At 58.9% G+C, this 17609-nt stretch overlaps 1 protein-coding gene across 6 annotated transcripts in view; it reads right to left on the reverse strand.

Moving 5' to 3' along the window:
• The window catches only part of KNDC1 (kinase non-catalytic C-lobe domain containing 1), a 58418-nt gene extending 47905 nt beyond the window's left edge, over positions 1 to 10513 (reverse strand). For all 6 annotated transcript variants that reach the window (XM_067708968.1, XM_067708964.1, XM_067708963.1 and 3 more), the window contains exons 1-3: positions 10218 to 10513; positions 3889 to 4087; positions 3559 to 3617 (exon numbers count right to left, since the gene is read on the reverse strand). In XM_067708968.1, the coding sequence (XP_067565069.1) occupies positions 3559 to 3617; positions 3889 to 4087; positions 10218 to 10319 (360 nt within the window). In that variant the 5' untranslated portion in view covers positions 10320 to 10513. The remainder of the gene's footprint in view (positions 1 to 3558; positions 3618 to 3888; positions 4088 to 10217) is intronic.
• Between the last annotated feature and the right edge of the window lie 7096 nt (positions 10514 to 17609).

The raw sequence follows: 17609 nt of genomic DNA on the forward strand, positions 1-17609 counted from the left end.
TCTGTTGACAAAACTAAGAAAATATATAACCCCACCCCCTCAGCAAGGCTGGCAAGAGAAAGTACAAATAAATTATCCAAGGAGTGGAACAGGGCACCCACGACGACGCAGTGATTCAGAAAGGACCTCACCTGCAACTTTAAAAACACAGGTAACAATGGGTAAATGTTTAGAAACATATGGTTTACCAAGAAGCTGACTCAGTAAGAAATACAAAACAGATAAATCCTATAATTATTAAAAATAGAGCAGCAATTAAAAATCTTTGCTCCAAGGAAACAGATGGCTTCATAAGTAAGTCTGACCAGACTTTGAAGGAACAGACCGTCCCATTCTTACATAAACTATTACACGGCAAAGGAAGCGGGGGCATTTACACACAGCCAGGATAGTCCTGAGGGCTCACACGACTCAAAAACATCAACGGGGGCTTCCCTGGTGGCGCAGCGGTTGAGAGTCCGCCTGCCGATGCAGGGGACACGGGTTCGTGCCCCGATCTGGGAAGATCCCACATGCCGCGGAGCGGCTGGGCCCGTGAGCCACGGCCGCTGAGCCTGCGCGTCCGGAGCCTGTGCTCCGCAACGGGAGAGGCCACAACGGTGAGGGGCCCGCGAACCGCAAACAAACAAACAAACAAACAACATCAACAGAATGGAAAACTACCAGTCCACTCGAGAAAAATACACAGAGACCCAAAGCAGGCATTAGTCAATCAAATGCAACGGTGTAAAGAAAAAATAGGACACAGCCAGCTTAGGTTTCTCTAAGTAGGAAAGGTTGATTTAATGCTAGAAAATAAAAAGGAGATATTAACATCTTAATGATAATTTCAAAGTATGCAGAAGCATTTCCTGATAGAACTCCATCCCTCTGGCACAGTGGGGACTTCAGGGGGCCGCTGCAAACGTCATCCAGGGTGGGGAGGTGGGAAGAGCTCTCTTAGGATTGTGGAGAAATCACTGACCCTGTCACAGCGCTGCTCCAGGCCCACTCAGGACACTTGGAAGGGGAACCTGGCAGCAAGCCCTTGGACAGTGGTATCAACACCGCCTGCCACCTTCTGCTGGTGATTTGATCAGTTAAATAGAGAAACTAAAACACTCTGTAAGTTAGCAGAAATAATAAAAGAATTTACCAAGATGGCTGATGTAAGATTAAGATGGTAAAGCGAACTGCATTTCTGTAGACTTGCCCCAAAAAGCAAAAAAATGTGATTAGAAAGATGACCACCCATTTAGAATAGAGTCAGAAAATATCTCATTCCTGAGAATAAACTAGTAAAGGATATCCAAGTAAAACTTACAATAAAGGCTTTAAAATGTTACTGAGACAGTAAATGAGAGCTAAATAAATGGAGAGATATAACATGTATAACATACCACAGGCGTATGAATTCTCCCCAAACTCACCTATACATTCAGAGCCATTCTAGTCAAAATGCCAACAGAGCTTTTCCTGGAACTTGATACTAATTCTCAAATTGATGTGGAAGAATAAAGAGTTAAGCATAGTCGGAACGCTTCTGAAAAGAACAGGGACCGGGCACGTTCGCTGTGAGATGCTGGGCTCGCGGCGGAGCTACGGTCAATAAACGCAGCTTTAGTGCAGTGGTGGGCCGACCGCCATGGACTAGGGCAGAGGCCCGGGAAGCAGACCCAGCTTTGTCTGAAACTGGGGTGTATATGGCTTAGGTGACGTGTACCGGGGCCAGGCAACTAACAGCTGGGAGCACCGGTTACATCCACGTAAAAAAATGAACCTGGATCCCTGCCTCACATGCACCGGTTATATCCACATAAAACAAGGAACCTGGATCCCTGCCTCACATGCAACGGTTATATCCACATAAAACAAGGAACCTGGACCCCTGCCTCACACACATTACAAATCCACCTCGGCACTGCCTGCAGGTCCAGTGGTTAAGACTCCACGCTCCCAATGCCGGGGGCCCGGGTTTGATTCGATCCCTGCTTAGGGAACTAGATCCCACATGCTGCAACTAAAGATCCTGCAGCTAAAAGACCTGCCGCAGCCAAATAAATAAATAAATAAATAAAAAATCAGCCTCAGGCGGATTAAATGTGAAGAACAAAACTTTAAAACTCTTGGTAGAAAATGTCAGTCAATATCTGTTGGATCTCGCGGCTGGCAAGGCTTCTTGAGGCACAAAAAACACAGTGAAAGAAAACACCAATAATTGGACTGTATCAGAAATGAGAAACATGTTTTTCCGTCAGATGAGGCCTTCAGGCAGCTTTTCTCAAAGCGGGGTTCCAGAGGCCAAACAATTTCCCGGCAACAGGCCGTGGAGGCTGCCAGGGCCGCGGGCCTGTGCTGTCAGAGCAGACTGGACGCAGACGCGGCCGTGAGAACCCAGGCCTCTGCTGAGCCGGGCATCCAAGAGAGTTACAAACATGTAAAGTGATGCCACTCTCCTCACTGTTTTTTCTGGAGGGGAATACTGTCATTTCTCACGAAAGTGTGTTATATGTGCTACCATGCAATGGTTTTACGGTTGTCACTGAATTAATTAATAGGTAGACGTTTTATGCATTTCTCCGTTTTAACCTGCAATACAGTGAGTACTGGCAGATATAACTCACAGAAACAAAGCTCTTTGGGCACTCAGTGATTTTTAGGAGTGTAAAGGGTTCCAAGAACCAAAAAGTTTGAGAACTGCTGCCTTCAAGGAAGTGAGACACACGGTGGACATGGCATTTGCAGTCCTGACAAAACGGACGAAAATACAGGGAGAAAAGCTGAGCAACTGGATGGAAATGGGCTCTCCCACAGAGGGGGTCCCCACCCCACCACCTGCAAGCCCACTGTCCTGACCGACAGGAACGCAACCCCTGGCAATCCCAGTGGAACCGATCCCGCAGGAGGGGGTGTGAGGGGTCTCTGGGCGGTGGTGGGAGCGCACCTCAGGTAGCCCCACAGGAAAGAGTTGCCCTGCTCTGCAAGTGACCCCGCCAGCCCGCTGGGAGCTCTCACTGGACACACGGAGGCCACGGGGAGCAGCGCTGACCCCACCAGGCCTCCCCCCATGAAGGTCATGACACCCGGTGCGGAAGAGTCTAGGGAAGTCACGTAAAAGGAAGTTCCAGAAGCTAAGACGCAGCAGGAGACTCTTTTTAGAAAGTGAAGGCACGAGCGGGCCCCCTCCCTTCTCTAGGTCCCCTGCCCACCTCGCTGCACTGGGGGTGCCCAGGGGCCCCAGTGACCTTGGCCTTGTCCTAGGCGTGGCTGCCTCTCACTCTCGTGGGTGATTCTCTGGGGCCGTGAGCTGCCCCTGCCAATCCCTCAGAGGAGCTGTGACCCCCGTCAGTCACCACCGGTAATTTCAGGCGCTTTTAGCATCTTAAATATAGTAAATTCGCACTCAGACAACATGCTACGCGCTGTAGTGAGAAGCGTGTGGCCGGACGCAGGCTATCGCTGCGGCCAAGTCGCTGGGGACCTGAGGGGACAGAGGTGGGCGTGCCGACCGCAGGCGCTCACTGCCGCCAGGTGACGGTAGGAGGGGGGCCGGGCACTGGCCCACCTGCTGCCACTTACCTCAAAGGTGTTCCCAGTCACATCGAACTCCGGGGGGACAAAGGCTCCCTCGGGGTCGTCTGGGAAGGGAAGAGAAGGCGCCGGGTCACACGGCGACCCTCCGTTCCCACTACTCCCCACCCGGGTCACTGGGGAAGAGAGGCCTCCAGGCTCTCCTGGGATGGGGAGCTGCGAGAACCAGCGCGTCCCGAGCCTCACAACGGTGGGGAGGGGCGGAGGTACCAGCAGGTTACCATGGAAACCCGGCTCCCGGACCATCGGCCCAGGGAGGGCCCGCGTCCGCTGGACTCTGCGTTCACGTTCCCCTGCGGGCGCCCGCCCAGGCCTCACCGCTGAGCTGCTCCATGAAGCACACATTCCCGCTGGTGTTGAAGGCCAGGGTGTCGGGCGTGATGCACAGGGTCTGGAAGATGGCCGAGTGCGCGACGCTCCTCATGGACAGGCTGCACTCCAGGCACACGGCCCAGGCCTCCCGCTCGCTGAGACCGCTGTCCCGCAGGGAGAGGATGTCGGCCAGGGACACGTTCTCCTGCAAGACAGGGCTGGGCTGAGCTGCGGGCGCCGGCAGAGGGGCCGCGGGCCTGGGGACAGGCCCCCGCAGCCCCCAACGTCCAGACAGCTCCCGGGAAGCAGACGCCACGCCGCAACGTTTCATTCTACGTCGGCAACGTCTTAAAAAACCCCACCAGACGACATCCCACAGTTCCTGGACGTCAGGAGCCGCAGAGCACGTGCTGCACCATCAGCTGCTGCTGGAGCAGGTGTTTGCCCAGCCTGCCCTTCGTCCCAGACTGTGCGGCCCCCCGCCGTTGGCCCGGCCCCACGGGCTCAGCACACAGACCTCGGTGGGCAGGCAGGGAGCCCCACCTTTCCAGCTTGCGAGCGGGTGAGGGAAGACGGAGCTGTTGCCACAAAGGCACAGCCGTGCACGGGGAGCCGCCAGCCCATGAACGTGACGTGAGCCTACGACAGTCACGGGACACGCGAGAACATGCTCATGACACCACGGCTGCAGAGCCGCCTGGACAACGGCTCCGGGCGGTGCACGTGGAGGACACAGTCGCGTGGCTCCTGCACAGCTAGACTCCGAGGCCGCCCACACAGCGGGCTCCACCTCCTGGTCTGACTCAGCTGTGGTTGTGCCACCCACACTCACTCACACACACGTGTGTGCACAGAGCGTGCTAACACAATCTGTCAGGTGTGTGTGCACAGACGGACCCACGCCAGCATGCACACAGCTCTCACACATTTACTTACTGACTTTGATGCACAGGCGTGCAAAACCCACACGTCCATACACGTGCCCACATGTATCCACGCAAGTCACACACGCACAAACACACTCATCAGGCTCACACATCAGACACCCTGTGCCTCACAGCCCTTTTCCGGGCCATTGTTTGACACCCTGCTTAGCCCCGTGTATTTGCGTGCTCACGCACCACCAGCCTAAGGAGGGGAGGGGACTGAGGAGCCAGGCTGGGAGCCGGGGCCTGGGCGAGCAGGCCGGAGGGTCGGGAAGGGTCCTGGACACCCGACTCAGAGGACAGGGCGGAGACTCGGGGAGAGGTGGGGGTGGAGGGTCGGGGTGAGATGGGGGTGGAGGTCGGGGTGTGTTGGGGGAGGGTCAGGGTGAATTGGGGGTGGAGGTCGGGGTGAGTTGGGTTGGAGGGTTGGGGTGAGTTGGGGGTGCTACAGAAGAGAGGTGCCCCGGCTTCGGTCCCCCCCACCTAGCTCTCCCTCCAGCCTCCTTGCTCCATCCTTCCAGCACACAGGATGTTCTCACGTGTAGCCAAGCTGCCGGGTCCTAAAAGGAGCCTACCATCTCCTGCCCTTGAAATTCTCCCACCTGTACTGCACGGGGGCCTTGACCACAGCAAAGGAGATGAAGGGTTTAAACCCAGAAAGAAAGCAGCAGTGTGAGGAGCCGCTGTGTGTGTGTCTGGCCAAGCAGCATGTGGTATGCGGGGTGGCGGGGGGGGGGGGCTACAGGAGGGGGATGCGGCAGGTCCTGCCGTGTGACTAGGCTCATCCCACGTCTGTTCCTTCTCAGTTCAGGGAGGGGCTCAATGACATCCTCCTGGGCCCTCCCAACTCTTTCTCTTGGGGGGTGGTGGTTAAGATGGATGAGGAAAAGGCAGCTCTGAGAGCAGAGAGCCCCTTGCTGGGCTCCCGTATTGTACTGACCGTGGGAGGAGGGTGGACGGGGCATAGCAGAAAGCAGGGCGGCAGAGAGGCTCGTGAACCGGAAATCTCAGCTTCCAAAGCTCCCGGCTGGGTTCCCCGGGTTCGCTCCACCTGGGGGCCTCTCTGCCCCACCCAGGACCCCTCACGACTCAGGAGAGCCCGAGGCTCCCGGGGATGCCCGCGAGGCCTGGTTAGAGAGACACCTGGGCACCGTGTGCACACACGCACACACATGCACACGTACACACAGACGCCTGCACAGCGAACAGCCTGAGGACCCCGTGGGCCTGGTTATTTAGGAGGGTGAGTGAGCCAGTCCCCCTACAGCGGCCTCGCTGACTCCACTGGCTGTTGGCACGCAGCTGTGACAGATGTGCTGCCAGGAGATGGGAGCCCAGGGCAGAACCACAGCTTCCTGCTCAGGCCCAGGCCTCTGCTGCCCCTGCCCAGCGGAAAGATGCCCTGGTGAGGTGGAAGCTCCTCGGGGAAGCTGGAGACCTGCGCCCATTCATGGGGAGCACCCGCTGGGGAGAGCACCTACTGGGGGGAGCTCCTGCTGGGGGATTCTCTGCGTGACTCTATGGGGTAACTTCCATGGGTCCTGAGTCACTGCTTCCGTGTGGCTAACGCCTCCATTCACTGGTCTTAGCTCCTCTGCAACCCCACTGTTACAACGGGAAGGTGGGATTCAGCTGAAGCAAGTTCCAGGACAGCACCGAGGGACGCTGCAGGCCCCCAACACACCCAGGGCAGGTCTTGCCACATGATGACGGATCCCGGACACTGTGCCCACGGTCACCTCCCTCTGGGACCCGCAGCCCGCCCCCCGGTCCATCCTGCTCTGGCCCAGGCAGGAAGAATGACCCTTCCTTGCCTGAATCCACGGCCCAAGTAGGGCAGGCGGGGGTGCTGGGCCGCCTTGGCTAATGGGCCAAAGACAAGGAGAGGGAGAGACCGGGAAGCAGGTGTTGGCCATTTAGGCCCCCTCAGTCCACCACCTGCCCCAAAATTCCAGCCCTGATAGATGGGAGCCTGTGCTCTTCCCAGAGGGGCAGCTCATTACCCCATGGGCCCTGAGCCTCACGCCATGAGGCCCCGATCCACACTCAAGGGGACGGTACCTGGAGGTTAGCAGGGGCTTCACGGGCCGAGACAGACGTACGTGTGTGTGTGTGTGTGTGTGGTGACGTGCTACACACAGAAAAGCCAGCGAGGCTCCTGCAGACGCCTGTGCTCCAGCCTCGCCCCCGGGCACCCACCGGGGCTGCGGCAGGCTTGGGGAGACTTCCCTCCTGCCACTGCCCACGTGGCCTGAGCTGGTCATTGCCGGCCAGCTCCATCTCCTGGGTATAGAGCCAGCCTTCCGGGCAGACCCAGAAAGCCTACTGGAGCTCACACCTCACCCCTCACTACTGCCCAGCAAGGCGCTGCCTGGGTGGGCTCTGGGGGGAGATCTGAGGGGGAGACCACCCAGGGCAGGAAAGAGGGCCCCCCTTGCAATTGTGTGGGCACAGACTCAACCCCCATCCTGGCTGGGAGGGGGGCTTGGGAGGCAAGAGGACGCGGCTTCCCAAGGCAGCCCCTGTTGCCAGTCTGGGTCCTACAGGGCAGTGCTGGCTTCCTGCCACGGGCCGCTGTCCAGTGACGGCAACACGCCAGCCATGCGGGAGCTCCTGCCCCGCAGACACAGACTGCGAGCCAGGGCCACGTGGGGCCGCAGGACCCATGGGTCATTCTGCATTTCAAATGCTCCCCACCTGCTTTCAGATCCCCTGGCCCAGCCCAGCTCCCGGCCCACAGATGCCGGGGAGATGCCCCGCTGGACTCCTCACCCCTTGAGGGAGTCTGGGGCCTGGCAGATGCCCTGCCCCCTGAAGGCCCCTGCAGGCCAGTGGCACCGCCTGCCTCCCGATGCCCTGGGGTCTGCCGGATCCGCACCCCGGCCTTAGCTTGTACCGATGCAGTGGTGCTGCCTGCAGGTGGCCAGGGACCGGGCAGGCAGTGACCTCCAGGACCTTGCTGGGCGGTGCCGGCCCCCTCAGCACGCCCCCCGGGTGGTCTCTGGCCCTGAGTTCTCGTGCTTATGCGTCGCCCATGGGTCATGTGTCTCTGGGGCAGGTGCCCAGACTGAAGTTGCTGGGACACAAGTGCAGGCATCCCCACCCACTATCGGATGCCAAACTGTTTTCCAAAGAGGCTGGTCCACTCCATCCCCCCTACACCCTGGCAGAGGGGCAGGGCCGCTACCCATTCCCCGCCAACTCGGGCCACCGTCCAGCTTTCTGGTTCTCGCCAACCTGGCACTTGTGGGAAGGTTTTCGCAGTGGGTGTATTTTGTGTTGCCTGATAATAATGAAGTCAAACATTTTCTCATATGTCCACCAGCAATTTGGATTTTCTCTGGGGTCACAACAGGGCATGGACGTTCCAGGGGCTCCTGCGGGGTGGGGTCCACAGGGTTCTATTTCCTGAGCTCACTGTGGTCAGTTGATATAATTAGCTGTATAACCAGCAAATGCCTGTGTCTCATGTGGCTTGTACAGTCCTGGGTCTGGCACCCACCGTCCCTCCCTGGGAGCTGCCTGCTGTCCTCGGCCACGGTTCCCTCCCGGGGCTCCGCCGCATGGCCCTCCTTCCTCTCACGCAGGATGGCTTTTCGGATACAACCTGACTACACAACGCTGTGCCAGGCGGTCACATGTCCCTGGCGGGGATTTAAAACCTTCAACACCAACCACACCCAACGTGTTTCACGAGAACACACCCAAAGGCAATGCCTCTCTCACCGGGGAGGGTGCGAGGAGTTTGAGGAGCCCCGAGCTTCAGGGCTGGATGCCACTACAAACGTGGCATACCACTTCACCTGGAGGTGACGGCCACAGGATGACGGGGACCCCGGCCCCATGCACTGTGCACGGCTGGGGACACTGTTACCAGGAGGAGGCCTCAGGGCACGGCCGCAGGACAGACGGTGGGCTCGGGATTGAGGCTTTGGGTCCAAGTCCCGGCTCTGCCTGTCCTGTTTATTTGGCATCAGTCACCGGCTCGGTGTGCCAGGCACGGAGGAGGCCCTGGAAGTGTGGGGCAGCCAGTGCAGAAGGCTGCTCAGGACTTGGGCTCCTGACTGAAGGCCACTTTTGCCCTCTGTGAGCCCCACGTGGAGAACCACATGTTCTGCGTCTGCCTTGGGGAGTGATTTGGGGGGACGTGAGTCTCCCAACAGACACTTTAGAAATGCGTCCTTCCGGGGGGAGCGTTTGAAGAATGACGGCTGGGAGCACCCTTTCTTGCGCCATCAAAGCCACGGAGATATCCACAGGGTTCTTTATTCCCTTGCCTTTCCTCTCCGCAGCCTTCTCTCACGCCGAATCCAGGCCACGGGGTGGGGGGGGTGTTGAGGCAGCACCCCCCCCCCACCCCGGGGCACTGCCTCGGCAGCCTCCTCAACAGACTCTGCCACCAGAAGGACTGCTGCTAGGGCATGAGCCCCTCTGTCCTCAGAACCAGCTCTGCTGGGGCAGTGGGCAGGGGCCGGCTGAGGGCGAGGGACCTGGAGACCCCCTCTAGCCCAGGAGGGGCTGGCCGGGTCTGCCTCGCTGGTGGGCCTGGCCAGACGGGCACGTGGAGGGTCTTGTCATTTAGAGAGCAACACTGCAACAGCGCCAGCAGACCCCACAGATGGGCGCCTGTACCTGCTAGGGGCTGGGAGGGCATCTGCACAGTCCCCCAGCCTTGGGAGACTAGAGGGTCTTCTTGGGAGCAGCTGTATCCTCTGGGGGCCACCTCTCGTGTGGCGGGGACTGGCTTGTTCAAGGGCCACGGAGTTTATTCATTTGACCCCAACCCACGGTCTGTGGGGCACTACGGGGAAGCCAGAGCTACAGGGGCAAACCCAGGCGGGTGCGGAGGCGTCTCTGACAGAGTCGTGGGCAGAGTGGCCCAGTTAATGGCCAGAAGCCCCATGTGACAGAGACCCTGGCCCCCCTGCACCCTGGCTGGGGGCTCAGGACTTGGGCTCCTGACTGAAGGCCACTTTTGTCCTCTATGAGCAGGAATCAGCCCTCAGTCATGGAGGCCTCCCCCGCCCCCAGCTCCTGAGCAGTCTGGCCTGACTGGGCTCTGCTGCCGGCGCCTTCCGCTGACCTCCTAGGGTCTCCGCAAGGAGGAATACAGTGCTCGGGCCCTGCCGCTAAGCGCCCCCCACGCTCATCCCCCCAACATCTGTAACCCGGAGCCCACCCCCGCAGGGCGCCAACTTCTTCAGTGACAGCCCATCCGCTGCTGTCCCAGGTGGCATCCCCCGGTCCTGTCCCCTCTGGGGGAAAACGCTGAAGGCTGGTGCTGCTGGTGAGAAGGGCTTTGGTATCCCCCTGCTGCCAGGACCTGGCCCGGGGGCAGGGGGCCTGGGGACTCTCCGCGAACCCCTCCGTGCGGAACGGTGGGGGTCCCAGCGCGGGTCGGGGGCTCACCTCGTCCTCCGGCAGAGTGGGGAGCGGCTCGAAGTCGTAGAAGTCTAAGTCTTTGCCGTCCTCCTCGTAAAAATCCGCCGCAGCAGGGTCCATGGCCTGCATCCTCCGTGCGCCGCCGGCGGCGCCACACTCGCAGTCACTGCCCGAGCCGCCGCACTCCGGCCGGAGGCGCACCCGCCGCCCGAGATCTACGCGAGGCCGGCGCCCCCCGCCTGGCCTCGCCCCTCCAGCGGCCTCGGCGCCCCGGCTCCGGCTCCGCGCACAGGCTCTGGCTCTGGGAGCCGGGAAGGCTACGCGCGCAGGGCCGCCGTGGGAACGCCCCCCGCGCCGCCCGCCGCGGCCCACGCCGGCCCCGCCCCCGGTGCGCCCCGCCCGCGCGCTGCCGCAGTGTCACCAGAGCGGGGACGGGGGTGGGGGCACCTGGGCGCGGGACTGGGGGTCGGGGCATTCGCAAGGCCGTGCTCACTTTGCCGGGCAATTGGGGGCGACTGGGGCTTCCGAGGGCGTTCTGGGGACTTTGTCCCTCGGGGACGTTGGCCGCTGTCCTGGGGGATGCACTGCGGGGGGGTGGGGAGGGGTGGAGGCCTGTGCGCGGTAGGCACCGTTTGGGGGCGGGGCCAGCCTTGTGGCCGGTGTTCCTGAGCGGTGCGTCGCGGGCAGCCGCGGGCTCTGTGGGCACACGGATGGAGGGCCGCGGCCCAGCCCGCGGAGAGTGCCGGGCGGGTGGTCCACCCTCCACCCTGTCACCCTCGCTCCCTGCCCCCGCTGGCAGGGGCGGGGCTGCCGCAGTCCACGCGGGGAGGTGGGGAGGGGCGGCTGCAGAGGTGCCCAGGAGGGCCAGGCAGGGCTGGGGGGGCCGGGCAGGGGGGGCAGAATGGGGTAGAGTCCAGGGAGTAGACCCGTCTGAGCAGTTGGGGTCTGGCCTGCCCCTTTCTTGAGTTAGGGTCCCATGGATGAGGGACCAATAATTAGAGCTTCATCCAGACCTTGCCAGCCTGCCTCCTCGGTGTGGAAAGGGAACCAAAAGAACAGACAAGCTCTCCCTCAATTTGGCAGTCCTGCTGGTTCGTGACTAACCCCTTCACCGGGTTTCCTCAGCACAGGGACGAGCCCTGCCCCAAGCCAGGGCCTGTGGCTGGGCAGAGAGCAGGACACCCCTACCCCAGCCTGGCAGAGATCCAGGGAGGGTGCCCCCTCACAGTGAAGCAAAGAGCCAGACAGCACAGCCTCCACGTCTTCTGCAGGAGGGTGACGGGTGGGCCCCCTCCCCCGGCGCAGGGCAGGGGGTCAGAGCTCCCACAAGACGGTGGGCACTGCGGCCAGGCTTACAGCAGCCACGATGTAAATGCTCCTTGGCGAAGGAAGCTGACTCGCGGCGGGTCCTGCCAGGTCCGAGGATGCAGGGGACTAATTCTATCCCGGCTCAGGTCTCGTGGCCCCGGGGGCCCTGCGATGTGACCCCAGGTGGGCAAGGAGCACCCGGTCGGGAGGAACGTGGGCAGCGACGCCTCAGTCTGGCGGCCGGGGTGCCGGCAGCCCCACTGTGTACAGCCCACCCAAGGCCCCTGAGAGAAGTGGGTCTGGCTGTCTGGGAGCTGGGAGCAGTAGCCAGGGCGGGCGGGTGGGTAGGTGAGGGCAGCAGCGGTTGGAGAGGATCCATCTCAGGATGAGTGCCTGGGCTGTCGGTGGGCACCACCCGGTCTCAGAGGGAGGCAGGCCCTGCTCCAGAGCCCTGGGGCTCCAGCTGCATCCTGTACTCGGGCCCTGCGTCCACGGAGCCGAGTGCCCTGCCTGCAGGGTCCCTGTGCTGCAGGGGCGGGGGGCTGCCCCTTCCCTCTGTCCCAGGCTGGCGTCGAAGGCTGTTGAAGCCTGCGTGTGGCCTTGACACCCCTCACCCGCCATCCAGCCTAAACACCCTCCGGGGGTCTCAGCTGTTGTGGGCCCAAAGGGAAGATGCCAACTTTATCACCTGGTTCTCAGGTCTCCCTGCAACCGGGCCCGGGGTCTGGGCTGAGGACTGAATTGGGGGGTGGCATGCAAACCCCTTGACTGAAGGAGCAGTGTCATCGCCAATGGTTCCGGGCCCAATGGCATTGTCTACTTTGGGAAAAGGCGCATCCAATTTGGGTAAATTGCAGAACAAACGGGCTGTGGATGCCGGCTGAGTCAGCTTTGGCCGTTCCAGCCTCAAAGCACTTAGTGGGCGTGTGCCATCTCCTCGGTCAAGCAGGGACCAGGGGGCCTGGGCCAGTGGGGCGGGGCCGGCGGGAGCCCTAGGGAGGCACCTGGCAGGGGCCGCATTGCCTTCCTTCTTCTACCCGCCTGCTTCCCCAAAGCGTTTGTGGTCACTGGTCTTCTTTGTTCAGTGGAGTGACCGGAAGCTTCTGCTGGGTGTGTTGTGAGTCTCACTGTGTGTTTGCACACTTGCCCGCGTTTGTGGCAAGCTCTGCTCCCTGGAAGGGCGTGGCCCCCTGTGTCCTGGTGCCTCGGGCGTGGTGGGTGCTCCTCAGTGTTGGTACATGACTGTGACATTACTTTCGAGATCAGACCAAGTCTAGATCAGGCACCCTCAACCTCCCCAGAGCAAATGGGACAAGGACGTCCAGGCAGTCCTGGGCGCCACTCAAAGTTAATTTGAAGCTCAGCTCCAAACAGGCCAAGTCCTCACGAGCAGATGCCGCGAGGGCCCGCTCGCCCCGGCCTCTGCGCCAGCCTCTCCCACCACCCGCACGTCCAGCACATGCCCAGGGAGCAAGTCTGCTTCCTGGGACTCTTAGGCGCTGCCAGAATCCTGCAGAGGCTTCCTGGACGCATGGTCAGCTCCACGGCCAAGGCCGCGACCTGGCGGAGTCCCGTCTCCTCACTGCTCTTCCCTGACCCGTCGACCCACTCTCCTCCACCCCCATCTCCTCCAAGACCCTCCCTCTGTCTCCAAGCAGGTCCTAGCCCGAGCACCCTCCCTGCCCACCCCCGAGCCTCAGGCCTCAGACCTCAGCCCTCCCCCGGCCGCCCTCAGTGACCAGGGAGGCTGTACTCCAGGCTAGGCTGGGCCCTCGCCACGCGTGTCCCCAGGCACGCTCTCTCCTGGCTTCCGCCGTGCAGTCAGCGGCTGTCAGTAGATCAGGCCGAATGTGGGGTGGGAGGGAGTGGTACAGGATGGGTTTTCAAAGCTCCTGTTTTCCCTGAAAGATTTTGAGAAGCTGTCACACCACGTGTACATTTTGAAGTCGACATCTACATTTTTGAAAAATTAAGAAATGTAAATAGTTGCAAAGAATGTAATTTCTGGCGTGGTATAATTATTGACATTTTGAAATAAAGCTGTTAGTCACTCCTGTAAATATATCCAAGGACCTAAAAACCAAAGTGGTTTTGATACCCACTAGCAATCATTTAGAAAAAAACACAAACATTTCTTTTCATAGTCGGAAATGTTCATCATAACATTTTCCTTAAACTCGTTACTGTTATCTAACTTCAGCCAGAATTTTATCTACTGTGATAGATTTTTATGCTTGAAAGTTTCTGCAGATTCTCCATAATACCTTGCAACAAAGATGCATGTAAGTTTTAATAACTTGAATACTTACTAAGTAAAAATTTTTAACATTTTTGTTTCCAGTGACCATGAGATTCATTTTACAGTATCGAAATATTCTGACCATGTTCCTCCTGGCGACAGGACCTAGCCCGCCCACCTGCTGCTGGGGCAGCCTGTGCCGTCCTGTCACTTGGTGGCCGTCACTCCGTGTCTGTCACTTGGTCTCTGCACGCTCTGGCTCGTCCCCGTGCTGCTGCCTCCCTGAGCAGCTGAGGGCAGCCCCTGCCCCACTCCTCTTCCCGGGCAGGGGGGCCGAATGGGGTACCCCAGGGACCCCAGCACCCATGGGGCACCCTCCCCAGAGGTCTGGGCCCCAGGATCTAACAGCCCTGCCCCCAGGCGTGGAAGCCCCTCCTGAAGGTACTGTCCCCAAGGACCCTCGTGCCCCTCTTGCCTTCCAGCACCTGCTTCCCGTGCACACGCTCTCTGTGGAAGTGAGTGGCGCGGCTGCACCGCCTACAGGTCCAGACCAGTTCCTTTTACTCACGGATGTCGTGTGGATCGGCCGCCCCCATGTCCTTAGTCACGCAGATGTGCGGCCGAGTCACGGGCTCAGCGCGTGAGGGAGCTCACGGTTCCCAGGAGGGGGCGCAGACCGGGCTCGTGTCTCCCAGCACGCGCCGCCCACGCCGCCCACGCCCCGGGCCAAGTGCCTCACCTCTCGAAGCGTGCAGCAGTGCTTCACAGTGTGGAGGATGGGGTGAGGTCGCTACCCACAAAGGTTGCCGGTCCAGCGGTCCTGCTAGGGAACATGCCCGACTGGGAGCATTCAAAGACCCCAGATGCAATTTCTCACACCTGGGGAGCTTGAGAGAGACTGGGGTCCCCTCACGGATGGAGCTGGCAGGGCCCCCATCAGAGGTGGGCAGAGTGCCGGGGGGACCCTGGTCAGGAAGCTGCGTCTCTAACCCTTCCCCCCCAACACCGTGTGATTCTGAGGCCGTCACAGGCGAGCTCCCTGGGCTAAACCACCCGTCTCTCTAACCCTGACTGTGGATGTCCCATGCCCCCACCGCACTGCTGGTCTTTGCTGCCCCCGTGAACACCCAGGTGACGTCTTGGCCCCAGAGCCCAGAGCTGGGCTGGAGGGCTGGGGCTCCACCTCGGAGCTCCTTGGCTCCGGTGTGGACACCTGTCCGGCATCAGGTGACGGCAGTGAGCCTGCCTTCTGTTGGGCCAAAGATAAAGCTGCCAGCCCCTGGGGGAGCCAGCCCCAAGCAAGGGGGAGTCACAGCCGTGGAGGGCAGGTCCTGCGGTGCCAGAGAAGGGCCGCTGGGAAACTTACTGTAAATTGCAAATCAGGACATCCAGGGAGAGAGGGGCACCCTCCTGATCTATCAGAGCAGCAGGCAATGTCCCCCCAATCCACCCCCTGCACCCCGAGGGCAGTCACTGTCCTGCCCTTGCGGAAGAGACTCCTCTACTCTCTTTTTTCATCTAGTTTTACCACTAAGCATATGTCGTTAAAGAAATAGTTTAGTTTTGCTCATTTTTTTCTTTTTTGGTAATTTGTATAAATGGAATCACACTGTGCGCGTTTTCTTTTTTTGTCTGGCTTCTCTCGCTCAGAGCTGTCCTGGGAGCGGGAGTCTGCTCACTGCTTTACTGAGCGGTGTCAGATGCACGAATCCACCACTGACAGACGTCTGGGCATCCAGACACACTCTAGGTCTGGGGTGTCACCTGGCACGTATTTTGCTCACGTTGTGCACCTGCACGTGTTCTTGCCGGGTCAGAGGTGATGCTCGTGTTCAAGTCCACGCGTGTGTCCATTGACTGGCCTCCGAGTGTGCACATGTGTGAGTCTGTCCATTGGTCTGTGCTCAGCCTTGCAGAAGTCCCCACGCTCCGAGTCTCCCGCCCCCCCGCCCCCTCCTCCTCCTTTTCCTCCAAGAACGTCTGGGCTCTTCTTGGCCCCGTGAGAGCCCGCCTGCTGCGAGCCGTCACGACCCTGTTGGGTGTGAGTGGCGTGGTGTGGCGTGTGCTTGCACACGAGCCTGAGAAGCAGCAAGTGTTCTAACCCGAGTGTGGGTCTTTCCCCTTCGAATCAGGCTCCCTTCCTGTCTCTTGATAATATTTTGTGGTTTTCTGTGAGGAGGACTTGCGTTTCTTGTATTTATCATGAATATTGCGCGTATTTTGGTACTATTGTAAATTGTATCTTTGTAGAAATTTTGTTTCCTGTTTGGTGCTGGCCTACAGGAGTCAAATGGGCTCTTTTTAAAAAATTCATTTTTATGGGAGTATAGTTGGTTTACAACGTTGTGTTAGTTTCTGCTGTATAGCGAAGTGAATCAGTTTCAAATTGGCTTTTGTCCGATGACGTTGTGTCCAGCAACGTGCTAACCACTAACTGAGTGGTTCTGACCTGGAGACGGACTTAGATTTGCTGTGGGAGCGATCACACTCCCTGGGAATAAGTCCCGCTTCTCCATTTCTCATCCTCACCACGCCTCTCCCTGCCCTCACTGCCCCATGGGACCCTAGCGCAGCACCGGAGCAGACGTGGTGAGACGGTCCTCTTGGCTGAGTTCCCAAGGTGAGCAGCTGGGCTTCGCTTCTTCACCGTCAGGGATAATTTTGCTGTAGGTTTTTGTAGGTTAATGAAGTTCCCTTCTATTGCTAATTTGCCAAATGTTCTTTTAAAATCACAAATAAATGTTGAATTGCATCAAATGCTTTCTCTGTGTCTATTAAGGTGATGGCTTGATCTTCTCTATTCCGTGAGTGAGCTAACGTCTAAGGTAGACTAATTTTGTAGTCTGGGAGCAAATCCACCCAACTGTGACACATCATCTCCTGCATCTCGGTCCTGCTGCCCTCACGCTGTGGTCCTTCGAGGGCGGAGTCCTGACTGCCGCCCCGTGGTGCCAGGGGCGGGGGCGCCTGAGGCATCTCTTCCGCTCCCTCCACTGCTCTGGATTCTCTGTAATGAAAAGCTTGGCATGGATTTCGGGTAAGTTCGGAGGGTCCCGGCAAAGGCTTAGCCCTTCCCTGAGGTGGGCGCAGCCGTCCTGGGTCTGTAAGTATAGCAACGCCTCTCACGGGCACTAGCATTCTTTTTCTTTGTTTCTGTTCATGGAACCAATTTCAGAAAGGGTTTCTGCTGTGATTGGTACCCCTGCCCCCAGCGGAGGGGCAATAGTCCCTTTGTAATGTGAAGGGGGTCCGTTCATTTGACAGGCAGGGCCAGCTGAGACTTTCTTGGCCCTTAGACTAGCACTGATCCTTCATAAAGCAAATGTTGATCTTTAAAAACAAAATTCCAGAATAAATTCAATTAAACCCAGTTTAAACAAGACATTGCCGAGACGTGGAGCTTCTTGGCTCTTAGCCCTATGTATGAAAAGCGGAATTGGTTTAATACCGTGGGTCCCTGTAAGCAAAATGTTGAAATGCCACCATCTTTCCTGGATGGTGATGTCTTACGTTTCTTGAAAAATAGCAGAAACTCCCTTTAATTCACTTCATTGGGGCACATTTCTCAGGAAAAGGTGAAAAGATTTGAGACTCAGATACACGGTTATATTTCTCCTCTTTTATCTGTTGCTTGACATACTGAACACAAGGACCGTTGGGCCACAGGGGGAGCAGGGCACAGGAGTTACCTGTTGTCCTGGGTCTCCGTCTCCCCTTTGCTCCAAACTCCCTGAGGTTTCTTCCCTTTGGGGATGCCCTGCCTCTTCCCAGCAACCTCTTCCCAAAGTCTCTGCAGGACACAGCTTTGGAGACTTTTCCACGGAGCTGGGGACACAGGCTGAGCTCCTAGGCCTTCTCAGGGGTCCCTCGGC

This window comes from Pseudorca crassidens, chromosome 16 (genome assembly GCF_039906515.1).
Source record: "Pseudorca crassidens isolate mPseCra1 chromosome 16, mPseCra1.hap1, whole genome shotgun sequence".
Taxonomy (NCBI): Eukaryota; Metazoa; Chordata; class Mammalia; order Artiodactyla; family Delphinidae; genus Pseudorca; species Pseudorca crassidens.